Source organism: Balearica regulorum, chromosome Z (genome assembly GCF_011004875.1).
Source record: "Balearica regulorum gibbericeps isolate bBalReg1 chromosome Z, bBalReg1.pri, whole genome shotgun sequence".
Lineage (NCBI taxonomy): Eukaryota > Metazoa > Chordata > Aves > Gruiformes > Gruidae > Balearica > Balearica regulorum.
In genome coordinates, this window is record NC_046220.1 from 60,229,114 (window position 1) to 60,243,073 (window position 13,960).

General features: G+C 39.4%; 1 protein-coding gene across 5 annotated transcripts in view; it reads left to right on the forward strand.

Annotated features, from left to right (window-relative positions):
* The window catches only part of IQGAP2 (IQ motif containing GTPase activating protein 2), a 126,455-nt gene that overhangs the window by 68,174 nt on the left and 44,321 nt on the right, over nucleotides 1–13,960 (forward strand). Inside the window, exons 6-13 of one of the 5 annotated variants that reach the window (XM_075741144.1) lie at nucleotides 3,762–3,829; nucleotides 4,191–4,304; nucleotides 8,040–8,218; nucleotides 8,872–8,959; nucleotides 9,547–9,710; nucleotides 10,235–10,322; nucleotides 12,763–12,926; nucleotides 13,448–13,608. In XM_075741144.1, the coding sequence (XP_075597259.1) occupies nucleotides 3,762–3,829; nucleotides 4,191–4,304; nucleotides 8,040–8,218; nucleotides 8,872–8,959; nucleotides 9,547–9,710; nucleotides 10,235–10,322; nucleotides 12,763–12,926; nucleotides 13,448–13,608 (1,026 nt within the window). Of the gene's footprint in view, nucleotides 1–3,761; nucleotides 3,830–4,190; nucleotides 4,305–8,039; nucleotides 8,219–8,871; nucleotides 8,960–9,546; nucleotides 9,711–10,234; nucleotides 10,323–12,762; nucleotides 12,927–13,447; nucleotides 13,609–13,960 lie in introns of those variants that run through there. The other 4 variants (XM_075741145.1, XM_075741146.1, XM_075741147.1 and 1 more) reach the window with 4 other exon arrangements.

The following is a 13,960-nucleotide window of genomic DNA, read 5'->3' on the forward strand; positions in this document are numbered from 1 at the left end:
TACCTTCTTAAGAGCTGCCTAATTATTGTAATGGCAATAACTCTTTTAATCTTGAACTGAATTTTGCAATGGGTTGACCTTTGGTAGAAGTTTTCCATTCTCCATCTTGACATGCCCCAGGATTTAGTCTGTGCTGTCTCAGCTTTCACTTCCAAGTTTGCTGTCTTTAAATTACTTTTCCTTGCTGTATATCAACACAAAGCTATAACTCTGTACTTACAAGCTATTATTTTAGAAATGGACTTCATATCAAGTCTGTCATGAAGGGGATAGGTCTGCAATGTTTTTGCTTATGAGGCACAAGTGTAGGGCCTTGTGCCTGCATCCCATGCAGGATGTAAGAATGGAAGAAACAATTGTTGACCTTCATTTGTTTCCATGCCTTTTCCTAAAATACATGTTTTAAGTACTCCACTGGACTTGCAAATCGAACTCCAGTGTCAGTATTTGAGTGGTCTGCAGCTTACATTGAAAACAGCCTGGGAAACAACAGAATTAAGGACAGGACACTTGCTTGCCCAGCAGTGTTCCCAGTTGGGTTGGCATCAGAGGAACACTGAGCTGCAGGAGTCCAGTTATGTTCCGCTTCTGCTGTGGTTGTAACTACTGACCTGCTGGCATCTGTGTGCACAGCTCCACATCGTACACCCCACCTGCTCTGCTCTCTGGCTTTGTCAGAGCATCCTTTCCAGGGAATCAGTAACAGGGTTCACCAACTATGGAAAAGTCCATGTCCCTGTTGTTCTTGGTGTCCAGCACCACAACATCTAGAAACAGCAAATGCAAGCAGGTTTTTCACCTTTGCAGCTGTAGCATATGCACATAACCACTATATGAAGAATCACCATTCGGTTTAAATGCTAAATTCTAATGCATCTCGGAGCACAGGCTAAAATTTCAAAGGTTTATAACTTGCAAAAACTGAGCACTTTCTCAGAGAGATGAGGGGTTGACCTACTTCCCATTCTTTCTTAGTTGTTACCAAGTCATTATTCTGAAGCAACAGGATTCTTGAGCTTTCCAACAAAACTATGTAAATTTAACACAAAATGTTTTCTTATTCTCATTCTTGGAAATCCTGAAGCCATCTTTAGTTAGACTTTTGCTACATTAATTCATTTATGCACAGCCAGTGTGCATAATGTAAGTGCTTAAAATTGATAAGATTATTTTTAATTGCCCCTTTAAGAAGCATGAAATAGCCTTAACTGTAGGTAATAGGAGCAAAAAGCTCTGTCTATCCAAAGGGTCTGTTTGACATATGAAATGCTAGCATTTCACAGGGAAAGTATTTGGTTATTTGGGGTTTGGTGATCTTTGAGCTGCCAGAGGGCCTGAAGATAGACAATGACTATAAAGAAAATGGTTTAAATATATTTTTAGGGTACGTCCTGGTTCAAGTCTGAAATGAAGACCATTGCACTTACAGTATATGGAACAACTTGCACTGTCAAATGCAGCACTGCTCTGGCCAGGAAGGGGTGACTTACTAAACAATTTGTAGACTCCTGTTGAATATAATTACCCTCTTGCTTTTCTCCTGTTGAAACATCAATACTTAAAGCCCGACTTGAAAAATACAATGGCATAGGTCTGATTTCTTGCACCATTTATCTTGTGAAAGCCAAATTGGATTTGTTCCTGGACTAAATATGGTTAAGAACTGCTTTATTTAAGATGCTAACAGTGATTCTTGTTCATAAATAGCAGTGCGTAGGAGAGATTTTTTCCCTGAAAAATTTAGTTTTCAAATGATCTTTGCAAGCGGATCACTGCTACATGCTGGACAAACTATCCGTCTAATGCTGGACAGCTTAAAAACATCATTTTCTTAGGAAGCAGTAGAATAACAAGCACATTGATTTAAATCAAAGTGGACTGTTTTCATATCTCTTTTTTATGGCACATTATACATGAGCTGAGCATAAAACAAGACCAGGAGCCCCTGCCTGATATGAACTGCAGTTCTGTGTGGGCAATGCAAAGGGAACTTCACCTGGAAACTGCCCTTTCCCCTTTGTTTCTCCCCTGCCCCTGATGTCTCATATCTAGCTTTCTTAACCCCAAGACCCCCTGCTTTTCATTTTATGTGGGTTCCCTGAGGTTCAAGTTACACTATAAAAGCATTAAACAAGCTGTTTCAAGTGAAATTATACCTTAATACAGAGTAGAAGTGTCTTTGTGTTCCCTGCAAGACTCGAAGCACATTTTCAGCACCACCTGGTGGTTAATAAGTTTATCCAAACAAAGGAGCATAGGAAGTGTAACGCACATGGCTCAATATCCTCCTGGAAGTGCTGAACAGCAAAAATATGAGTCTCTAATGTTCATGCCATTTTTTCCTTCCTCTATCTTTTTATTGTGGTGACCCCCAGAAAAGCCAGCATAGCCCCGTGGTGCTGCTGATCTCCATAACTGTTTGTATGACACCCAGCGCTTCAGCTGGGACTGCATCCCTGTGTCAAACTTAGAGCAAAATCTGTTTAAAAGCCCACAGGAAAAGACTGGCAGGCAGATCGGGGTAACGGAGGAACCTGGTTCATTACTTTAGCTGTGTGGGGGTTTTTCTGCTATAGCTAACTTGCATTTGCAGCTGCTTTCAAAGGTGAGAATGGCGGCAGCGGCAATGATTTTGAGGGGCTGCAGCAGTCAAAAGACTATCAACCTACATGAGATGTGATGTGTCCAGCCAGGTCGTGACAGGGCAGAGGAGTAGCTGTGGTAGCATGGAAAGTGAAATGCTGTTTCTATGTGCTCTGAAATAAAATTGACAGCTACAAATACTTGCTTTGAAATCTCATCCTGTAATTTCCTAATAGCAAAAAAAAAAACCACCCAAAACCCAAAAAACAACCTAATAACAAAACACAGAAGGGAAATGTGCCCCTCTCAGAAAAAACCCTGAAGCCACAATACACATTTGCAATGTATGAAGTTGGGGTGAAGTCATTTGAAAAAGAAGATAAAAAAATCCTTTTGGAGGAATGCGCTCCTGAAGTCTTTTTTTTAAAGTCTACCTTTTTTTATCCCTGCTTGCAAAACTCACTTGTTTATTTAATTTCACTAATGAAGTATAGAAACACCAGTCTCTTGTAGATAAATACCTATCGTGTTTGGAAGATATTGAGAAAATATGGATGTACTTAACTGTTTTTTCATGCTATATTGAAACAAAAATATTAGTTCCTGGATAGCACTTTAAATTGAGCTTTCTTCATTTTTTCAAAAGCTAAATAGCTAATGACATAAATATATTTGAGGCATGCTTGGATAACATGGAAAGATCCTTCTTCCTCTACACTTAGTAAGAAGGGTGTCAGTGACTTGTGTGTCTTCAGCTATTAATTACAGGGATATAACAACACAAGTCAAAACAGTACATAGATCCAAAGCTGTGAGCTGTACTAAAGTGTGTTCACATCTTGATTTCACCCTCCCTGCCCCCCCCAATACTAGCTTTTGAATTTCCTTAAATGTCTTCCACTAAGGTTTTCTACTTGTTTACACAGCCCCTGTGATCTGAAATACATTGACAGTGCCTCTCTTAAAGATGGTTCTTTGAAACACCAAGTCAAAAAACACTTTTATTTCTGTAAGACTTAAAATAACAGCATAAAGAACACTAAGGTTCATTTCTCCTGTATCAGCCCATGAAAGTCAAGGGTTAAAGGATGATCTTCATAAAAGCATTTTTCTCTTGTACAGAAAGCAAACACCTCAACCACACGCAGAACTCTAAATTCTAATTTTCTTCTTTGCAGTTTATATCTGTTCAAACTAGGATTAGCACCACAGATCCAGGACCTACTGGGAAAAGTAGACTTCACAGGTAATAAACTGCTTATCTAATCATACGTTAGCTGGTTTCTTCACCCAGTAAATCTGCTAACATTGTACATATTTTCTATTGTGGTCTTTCTCCTCCTACAAGGTTGTTCTGAACACATCCTAATTAAATAGGTGGGAGGCTGCCATTTTTAATGAATGTCTGTCTCTGAAGGACAGAAGGGAGTGAATTTGCATGGAATACTTGTCATGTCTTAGATTCCTTAAAAACGGGGAGGAAAAACTTCTAAGAAGCCCTAGCCACTAGTGCTTTCAAAAACATTGTTCCCATATTTGTAGGAATGGTGATTCATAATGAAATTCTTATGCTTTTATCTGATAATATTTCTTTTTTATGTGAACAGAGGAAGAAATCAGCAACATGCGAAAGGAGCTAGAGAAGTATGGTATACAGATGCCATCTTTTAGTAAAATTGGTGGGATTCTGGCCAGTGAATTATCAGTGGATGAAGCTGCATGTAAGTGTGGCTCTTGATCTGTTTTCTGCTGCATAATTTGACAGAACACTAACAAAATATTTTCCGTGGTTTAATTCACCTCCTTTGCCACCTCTTAGTGAAAACTCGCTTGCTTTTCTTGTTATTTATTATCACACTGCATCATTGTTACAAGACCTCTTCCAATTTTTCAGTCTGTGTTCTTGAGGACCTCCATTGAACCATAGGAAGTGCTACCAGGAACAAAGATTTCTTACAATCTTTTGCGTTAGTTTAAAGTTTTGGTAACTGTGCCCCTCTAGAATGATGAATTGAGCTCTGTGTGTGCCTCTGCGCTGTAGGGGGTACAACGGAGATGGCCATGGGAACAAGGTGTTTTCGCCTGCTTCCTGTGCTGGCCTCTTGCAGTTTTCCTCAAACACCTGATCAGGTTGCTATGAGGACAAAGCACTGTTCCAGATAGACAACTGTCATGTACCGTGGTGCATATGTGGAGGAACCACTTGCCTCCATAGGCAGCTTTCGATCTGTCTGACTGCTGGTGTGTGACTCACAGCATGGTAGAACCGTACTGGAGGGCATTCCTGCTGGTGCAGGAACAAGCTTTTCCTGTTCAGGGGGATTGATGCACAGTTATGGTCCTTTTTGAGTGTGTCTTGAACAGCTTCCACCCAAAACCAAAATTCAATGCTTTTTTGCTGCCCAAGCCTATCCATCTCTAAATCTGTTTTTTTTTTTTTCTCCATTTCCATTTTTTTTGTGGAATGAAGTGATATATTCAAAATAAAACAAAATTTGCTTGATCTTGAATTATATGAAATTAAGTGTGTCCACTTAACTAGAGCTCAAGTGTGGATTTATTTTCTTCAAAATCCTAGCCTTTTTCAGAAGGGCAAACTGAAGGAAAGGGCTGGCTTGAGTATGTTCAATGGCACAGTGGGTCATTGATACAAACCAGTTAACAGTATCACAGATCATACACGGGGAGGTGGAGGGAATAAAAGCTGTATTATAATTAAGTGCCATTACAACTTTGTTAAACCTTGGAAAGTAGTATAATTGAAACAAGATGATTCACAATGTACTTAGTGTGATGAAATTTCCAGACCTTAATTTAAAATACACTTCCTTACATTGATTCGCATTGTCTATGTTGTATATTTTGGAGCCTGCTATAGCTTAATACGTGCATGCTTCTGCAAAGCTAGCTCTTAAAATACTGTCTTTGGAAGTGGGGGTAATTTGTCTCCTTTTTTTAGCACATTTTCAGAGATTTGGTGACTACCAAGCGCTTTTCCAGGGACCTTCCGTCCTTCCCTGAGGATAAAAGGGCTGCAACTTCCTTCTCTGAAAGCTTATTATAGTTTGTGTAGGATTTCCTTTAACTTCTGAAATGTTTTCAGTCTTCCATAGAAAAGCGGGGTTTCCTGATGCTGGTTTTGTCCCTGTGGGCAAGGAGTGTGCCGTAGATAACATGCCCTGCCCCTGAACAGGAAACATCTGCTATAGGAACCCTCTCACACTAGTGAGGTTGGATGTGGAGATCCTGTCAGAGGAAAGGGTTTACTACCCTACTTCCGAAGTGGAGTAAGCAAAAGGACATATTAAGTGAAACAACTGCTGATGACTCCTGCTGTGCTGTCAGCAATAGTAGAAATCATCATGCAAAGAGTAAGCTTAAGTGCTTTCAAAGCAACTTGTTGTGCAAGTAACCCTCTCTGTTATTCCATGCCTCCAGATTACTCTTTCAAGTCCAATCAGGCTTCTCACTGTTTCTCTTGGTAGGTGCGTTCACAACATCCACCAATACCTGTTCACATCTCTCCTAACCTTGTACCTACCTTTTGACTACTTTTTGCTAACTCCATTTAAGTCAGTGAGAGATTGCATCCTTACTATGTGTTTTGTTAGATGAGGATGTGGGGGTGATACATGTGTCTAAGAGTGGCACAACCTTGAAGTTGATCTGGGTGTTCATAGAGTATCTCAAGTTGGAAGTGACCCATAAGGATCATAGAGTCCAACTCCCTGCTCCTCACAGGACTACTTAGAAGTAAACTATATGACTAAGAGTGTTGCCCAGATGCTCCTTGAACTCTGACAGGCCTGATGTTGTGACCATGTCCCTTGGGAGCCTGTTCCAGTGATCGACCACCCTCTTGGTGAAGAACCTTCTCCTAATGTCCAATCTTAACTTCCCTTGTTTGTAAAGTTCAGTGTCAAAGGAACCAGCATGTGTCTCTGCTTTTCCTTCATCGTCCCAGCTCCTTGTTTCCCATCTGATGCTGCGCTGGACTGAACTAGAGCAAAATAAATTTGGAACCAATTTCTAGCATGAATTTAATGCTAAGCAATGGTCCATCCACCTAACAGCTAGGCAAGTTGTCTGAGTAGCTGCCCTCTTTGAGAACGTGTAGCTTCACTTCACGCTTCATTTGCCCATGTTGACTTTCCCATGGTGTGCTCTTCTGTTCTACTTCCCTAAATTTGTACACCCCTTTGTTTTTAGAAATACTCAAATTTCCTAAACATTGACAAGCTTCTTTCATATACTGAAAGAAACTGAAGGCTCTAAACTCAAAAATATAGACCCTCATTAAACTTAATGCAAAAATGTGTTTTTTTACTGAATACTTTTCTCTACTTTAGCAAAACCATACAAGGCCATATAGCAAGTAAATACTCATAGAATAAGGAAAGATGGCATTTGTGTTTTCCCTCACATATCTCATGATTGCATGACAGTAAATCCCAGACAAACTGTTGTGAAAAATGGGAAGCTGCTGTGTACCTCCTTTGGGGTAAGATCTAGATAAGGATTTTACAGATGTTACTATATATGATGTAATTCCTGATAAATGTTTGAGATGAATGTGCCACCAGACAATTGTTGGGGTCTCTTTGTGGCATGAAGGTCCAGAGAAACTGTAGCTCTAGTGAAAGTCCTTTATTTAGACTGATCTTAGGGCTAGATGTGTGCAGGGCATACCTGGGAGGGGTGTGATAGCCATTACTCTACACCTCATTTTGTACATTCATGTAAACTTGCTGTGTAGAAAAGCAAGCTTTTCTGACACTTAAAATCTTGGAGTAAAGCACTTGCTTAGTATTTGTTTTCTTGTTTTCTCAAAGGGAGTGTTTAACACTTAAGCTGATCAATGGCTGTAGTGAGTCCCATGATGTTTTTTCCCATTTTCCTATGCAATAATGTTTTGGAAACCCTGTCAAGACCTTTGAGTGTTCTTTCCTCCTGTTACATGTTTGCTGTCCTGTGGCTTTGAAGGTGGCTCTCTGGTTCTCCAGCTGGTCATGGTGATCCTCGGTTAGGAAAGGGGCCAGTTCACCCCAGGCAGAATTACAGGCTTAGGTGTGGGGTGCAGGGCACCCTGCCTGGGGAGTCTTAACTATGTTTTCTGGAGGACAATTTTCATGGACTTTGAATTTCCCTATTCTTGTGTAGCATCTTTCAGATACAGTTAGTTTACGCAAAACTGTCATACATCTTTCTGTCAATAAAATAGTAACTGCTGGTTGGGAGAAGGGAGAACATGGAACAGACAGCAATGTGTCACCTTTGAGCAAACATTATGTGCTTTTGTTGCTGTAGTCTAGGGGAAACATTACGAGTGGGATACTCGAGGGGCAATATGCAAACTGTTGAACATATATTAAGCACTCATTTCAAATAAATCAGAAAACAGTAACAGTTTTGAATGTTTTGCTTCCTGAAATTTAGGATTGTGCTTTTAATTTTAGTGCATGCAGCAGTAATAGCAATTAACGAAGCTATTGAGAAGGGAATAGCTGAGCAAACCATTGTAACTCTGAGGAACCCAAACGCAATGTTGCTAAATGTGGATGAGGAACTTGCACTCGACTATCAGAATGAACTCTTTGAAGCTAAACGGAGAAAAGCATCAAATGCAAGACTTAAGGTACTGGTATTTTATTAGCACTCCTAGTATGCATGTTCCTTCATGTTGCTTCTCCTGCTGTAGTATTACTGTTTTAAAAATTAACTTAACTTTAAAAATTAGTGCAATTAGGAAAAAAAACCTAACACTTTTAAATTAAATAAGATAATAATAGTAATGCAACAAGCTGACAGTCAATTTTATAAAAATGATTACTATGAGTATGATGTAACTTAACTTTGACCAGAGGATAAAATATTTGAAGACTAAAACCAAAAAGACTAGTTTTCCTCTATGAACTGCCTTAGAAAAAAACAATTTTTTTAAAAAAAGTTGCAAGAAAATTACACTTTTTTGAGCATAAATTATAACCTCTGCTATAGATCTTTAATGTGAAATTATCTGATTTGTTTTTTTACATGAGAGCTAATGCTTTCTGTAGTTGAAAAACGCTACACTATATTTACATGGCTATTTTACAGGAAACAGAAAATGCTTTAAATACTGCTCGTACAGTTACCATGAAGTGCTAATTTCATTAGTTCATGTGGTATACAAATTATTTTGTAAATATATCCAACAAATTTCAGCTGATGCAGTTTTAATGACTCCTGCTAATAGCTTTTCTCTCTGCAAAGCTTTTGTGTGTACTAGCAACAATTTTATTTTCTTAGAATGGCACAATTTCTGAAGAAGAGAGAGACGTCTATGAGGAGCTGCTGACACAAGCTGAGATTCAAGGCAATATCAATAAGATAAACAGTAAGCCGTTCTGGATCTTTATGGAAGTGTGCACTTAACACTTGATCTCCCAGATTCCAGCTGAATGCGACTTGAATCCACACGAACAAACAAAATACTTCTGTGGAAACTTATAAAATATGCAGATATAGCTAATGTCTGTCTACAACAGTGTTTTTTTTTTTCTTGCTGTTCCTTCTCTACTAATCTTTTGGGGGGCTAATGTCTGCATTTGTGGGTTTTGCTGTAAGGATTTCTCAGTTCAGAATCAAATCACTTATTGCCTGCTCTGTTGCCTTATGTTTGAATTTCTTTTATGTGCAGAATACTGTAAATTTTGACCCCCTCTTCTATATAGAGCCAAAATTCATTCATAAGCTTCCAGGTGGCTGTGGGTGAACTGCTCCTACACAGGCTCGCAGAGAGCCAGAGACTCCCTTTGCAGGACTGATCTTGAAATAGATAATCCTCTGCTGGATACAGTTTGCCATCCTAGCTGGCTTTTACAAAAAGCGAGATGCTGACAGCAACGGCCTTTCCGCTCCCCCCCCCCCTCCCCCGGCCCGCAAAAACGTATTTGCTGTTTATAAGCATTGTTTTCATTTCAGTTCATGTAGCTTTAGTCCAAGTGAATGAGGCTATTGACCGGCAAGATGAAGTGGCACTGATGGCAGGTTTGAACCGTCCTGCTCTGAGCCTACTTGAAGTTCTGCCGCAAAATTCCTCATGGTACCTATTGCAATTGTGTGATTCTAAAGAACAGAAAATGCAGGTAATCGAATGAAACAGGTACTACACATCAGTTTGCATTTTCTTTAGCTGATTTCAATCCACAGACAAATTGCCTGTGTTCTGCCTTCAGCATCACTTATGAAATAGTTTTATAAAGGTTTTAGAATAATTGATGTACTAACTGACACCAAAGTATCTGCATTTACTCTAAAGAGCATGATGTCCTTATAAGTAGTTACTAAGATAAAAGAAGAAAATTTGATATATAGCATGACGCCCCAATACTAACTTTGCTTTGAAAATAAGTTATAACTTGAGTACAACAAAACATAATATCGAATCATTAACAGCAATGAAAAAGTCAATTGGGTTTAAAGGAGAAAATTCCATCATTTTGAGTAAAATAAAAATCACAGGGAAAGATTAATGCTGTTTTTAATGTGACATTGTATTTGATGCACAGGGGATAGTATAATCAAATCCCAGTGTCCCATCAAGGGGTTTTATCCCTTATCTCCCAACAAACTTAAAAGCATAATTAAATCTTTTTTTCTGATCTGTTAGATAGCAGGGGTCCCAAATATGCTCGACAAAAGCGAAATACAGAAAGAAGTTAGTGTTGCCAATGTGGAAGCTGAGGCTCACAAGTTTAGTGAGTAACTGTTTTAATACTCATTTTTTACCATCACCATTTAATTATGTTAAGCTGATTAATTGAATCCACAACTTCTTGCATGTAAACAAGGTTTCTCAAGCTGAAACCATTTGTGTTGCATTTTACTTTTGTAACTGTTCTTCCCAGTGTCATAATTGCCAAGTCACCAATCTGTGCTGCATTAGATATACTCCTATCTGAGGTAGCTAACACTTTTTTCTTTGAATAACTTGAGCCACTGGTAAACACATTGGCTAAAACTGAAGACAATGCATGGCTTGATGGCTTGATCAAATACTTATCAGTGCAATATTAATCATCACTTGGGAGCAATGACCATCCTTGTAGAATTACAATAGAATGATCACATGGAGGAATATTTTGCAGTCACATAGCAGAGGAAAATTATTCCCATTTTTAGACACATGTATCTAAATCTAGACCTGTTCTTAGCCTGCTAAGAATATCACAAGACACAAGTTATAGTTTGTGGAAAAAAATAAAAAATATATAGTTAAGGGGGATCTAAATTTGCAGTGCATGTATTGCTGCTTTTGACTGGAAACCTCTTTGCTAGGAAGTTCAGCTTTGGTTAAATGGCTGTCACTTCATTCTACGTCTGGGCATGGCTTAGCGGCTGTTTTGTCTCTGGTATTATTTCCAATGCTTTGAATCCAGGCTGATTGCTCTTCTAACGTGACTGAAGGCTGTACTCTGAGGTCAACTTAAGCCAGAAGATAAGTTTGACTTGCTACCTCAAATGTTAGTCTTTTAGATTTAGGCATGGTGAGCAGTACTTTCTCTAAAAGACTTGCTCCTTGGTAAAGGAAACAAGAAGGAAAGAAGTGATGTATGAAAAGCAGTAACAGTGATCTGAAGAGCATTCTTTGTTTGGTTTGAAAAGGAAAAAATAGTGGAGTTTGCTATTGGTATGTGAACTATGTAAAGTGTGGTTTGCAAGTTGCATGCGCAGTTCCTGAAATAGAAATCAGTAGCTTGGTTATTGCCTACAGAGCTAGTCCAGTCCATTTGTGGACTCTGACTCTTTTCCTCTGCTCTTTTCCGTAAAAAAGCATGCACGCTGTAGCTTTGAGAGCCTTTCCTTTTTTTAACCTCAGGAACAGCCAATAGAGAAAACCTTCAAGAACAGCATGGCCTCGTGTGACCATGCTTCAGAGTAACTGAAATGAGAGGTGAGGGGCTTGTTTATGTGGGTCTGGTTATTCAGAAACATTTTCAAAGTCTTTGTGTTGTATAATAAGTTCTGAGGGTCACTGCATAGATGAATTGTGGATGGTGTCTGCTATACAAGCAGTCTTGTACAGACTTGAGCAGTCAATGGTGACTAAAAGCATTCCCTGGGTAATAGTAGAGAGAGAAGCCATAAGATAAGGTGGAGGAAATGAAGGTTATTTTGTTGATGGAAATGACATTTACTCTGCCACATAAGCTCTAACATTCAAGGTTGTTTCCCTTTGCGCAAGACCAAGTCCCTTGTACAACATGTTCCTGGGTGCGTCCTGGCCTGGGTTTTTTCAGAGTTGGCTCCTCCAGGTGTGCAATTACGGTGGCTGTGACTAAGCTAAGGGGTGTTGTTAGGTTTCTGCAGCTGCCCATGTGGGAAGTGTTTTCCAGCATTTTTGTGCTGGAGTTCAAACCTCTGCTGAAGTCAGTGCAGCAAAAAGCAAAACAGGCAAGTTGTTCAGGTGCTGAAAAGGGTTACGCTCATACCCCTCTATGGTGGTCTGTTTAACTTGAAATTTGAGCTGTAGAGGAGGAGATAATTTCTAGATGGCAGTGCTTGTGAGAGCTGATCTTCCACACTGTTAAACAAACGAACAGGTGATGACATGTAGAGGAAGTCCTAGAAGCTCTAGCATGTGATTTTCCATCAGTTCAGCTACTAAAAATCCCAACCCTCCAACAAATCTGGCTAATTTCTACTAGGCCTCCTGAAATGGACAATAAAAATGTTGTTGGTGTTGCAGGACAAGTTTGGTCTAGCTAGCTGAGTTAGGTCCTGCCAAAAGGAGGAGGCGAAGGAGGAAATGCAGCACAGAAGGAAAGGAGCATTTGGGGTGATGCAAGACTGAGGTGCTGGAGCTGACATACCCAAGCAAACCCAGGATGGATGCTAGGTCTTTCTCTGTGCCAGGGTGGGATCAGCTCCTTGTTTTGGGTTAATGGTACAATAAACATTCTCTAATATCTAAAAGTTGAGAAACTTTAATGTCCTCCAGTCAATTATTTGCTGCATACCTTTGAATAGACACTATTTTTGCAACATTCAGCAGTTGTCTGAAGATTCTCACACAAATATGTTTTCTCTCTGACAGCAAGTTATATTCTTTGGAATAATCTAATTGTCATCTGCATGGCATAAAGAGCAAAAGGCATATGAAAGTTAATAGGCTTTTCTTTCCCTGCTGTTCTCTAGAACTTATAGCAGTTGACAATATCAATACTGCAATTCGTAACTGTGATCCTAGTAAAACACTGGTTGCACTGATGAAACCGGAAGCGCAGCTACCTGTTGTTCACTCATTTGCTGCTGTTGTCTATCAGACTGAGCTGTTCAACCTCCAACAACAGAATGCTGTGGTAAGAGTGAAACGACCTGCTCACTGATGTTACATAGAAAGAGCACAAACATAGCACATTGTGTAAAATCAGACTTAGTTCTCTTGCCATGGTGTTATATATTGCATGAATGGTTTTGGTTGAATAGGGGATATTGAATCACAGAATTTGTTTCTTTGCACACTTTGCTCCGGCTAAGCTCTTGTGTTGCAACAGATCAACTGATATTTTTTAATAGTTGCATGCTCTTAATAAGGACTAACCCTGTTATATATATTATGAGCAAAAGTAATCCTCTGCTATGAGGATAAGACCAGAATAGATGGGACTGTGGCACAGAAGAAGGAAAGGCTGAAGGGGATGTGTGGCAAACCCAGTAAGCTCTACCACCAGTGTTGTGTTAATCTGACATGCCTGTGACTAGGAAATTTGCCAGGCTTTTTAAATCAAGTCCATCTCCTTGATGGTATCTAGACTGTGTAACTTAAATTCGTTACACTGCTTATTTAGCTTCCTGACTGTGGTACATTATTGTCCTACAGAACTACTTGGCACATGATGAACTGTCTATTGCAGTAGAAATGTTGTCAGCTGTTGTGTTGCTAAACCAGGCCTTGGAAAATAAGGACATCCTAATGATAAAGAATCATCTCAGAAACCCATGCATTGGCTTCAATAATCTGGAGGAGGAAAACTTTCAACGGTAAAGGTTCATTTTGTCTTGTCTGGATGAGACTTGGCAACTTTTGCAAAAGGATAAGTAGGCATTTTACTAGGTAGGCTGTCCTGTGTTGTTGCTATGAAGTCGAAAGACCTGCAAGATAAACATCTGTGTTATAAGTTAAGAAGGGATAATGTGACAATTGCTGAACTAGTTGTGTATCCATAAGTATAAGCAATCACACAACCTCAGATGTCTGAGGGCCAAGGATATGTGAGGTGTAGGGAAAATATCCTCAGAAAGCAAACATTAAGATCTGGCAAGAATTTTTGCAGATGCCAAAACATAAACCAACTGTAGCTGGGAACAGTTAATTAGTAACCTCTCTGCAATA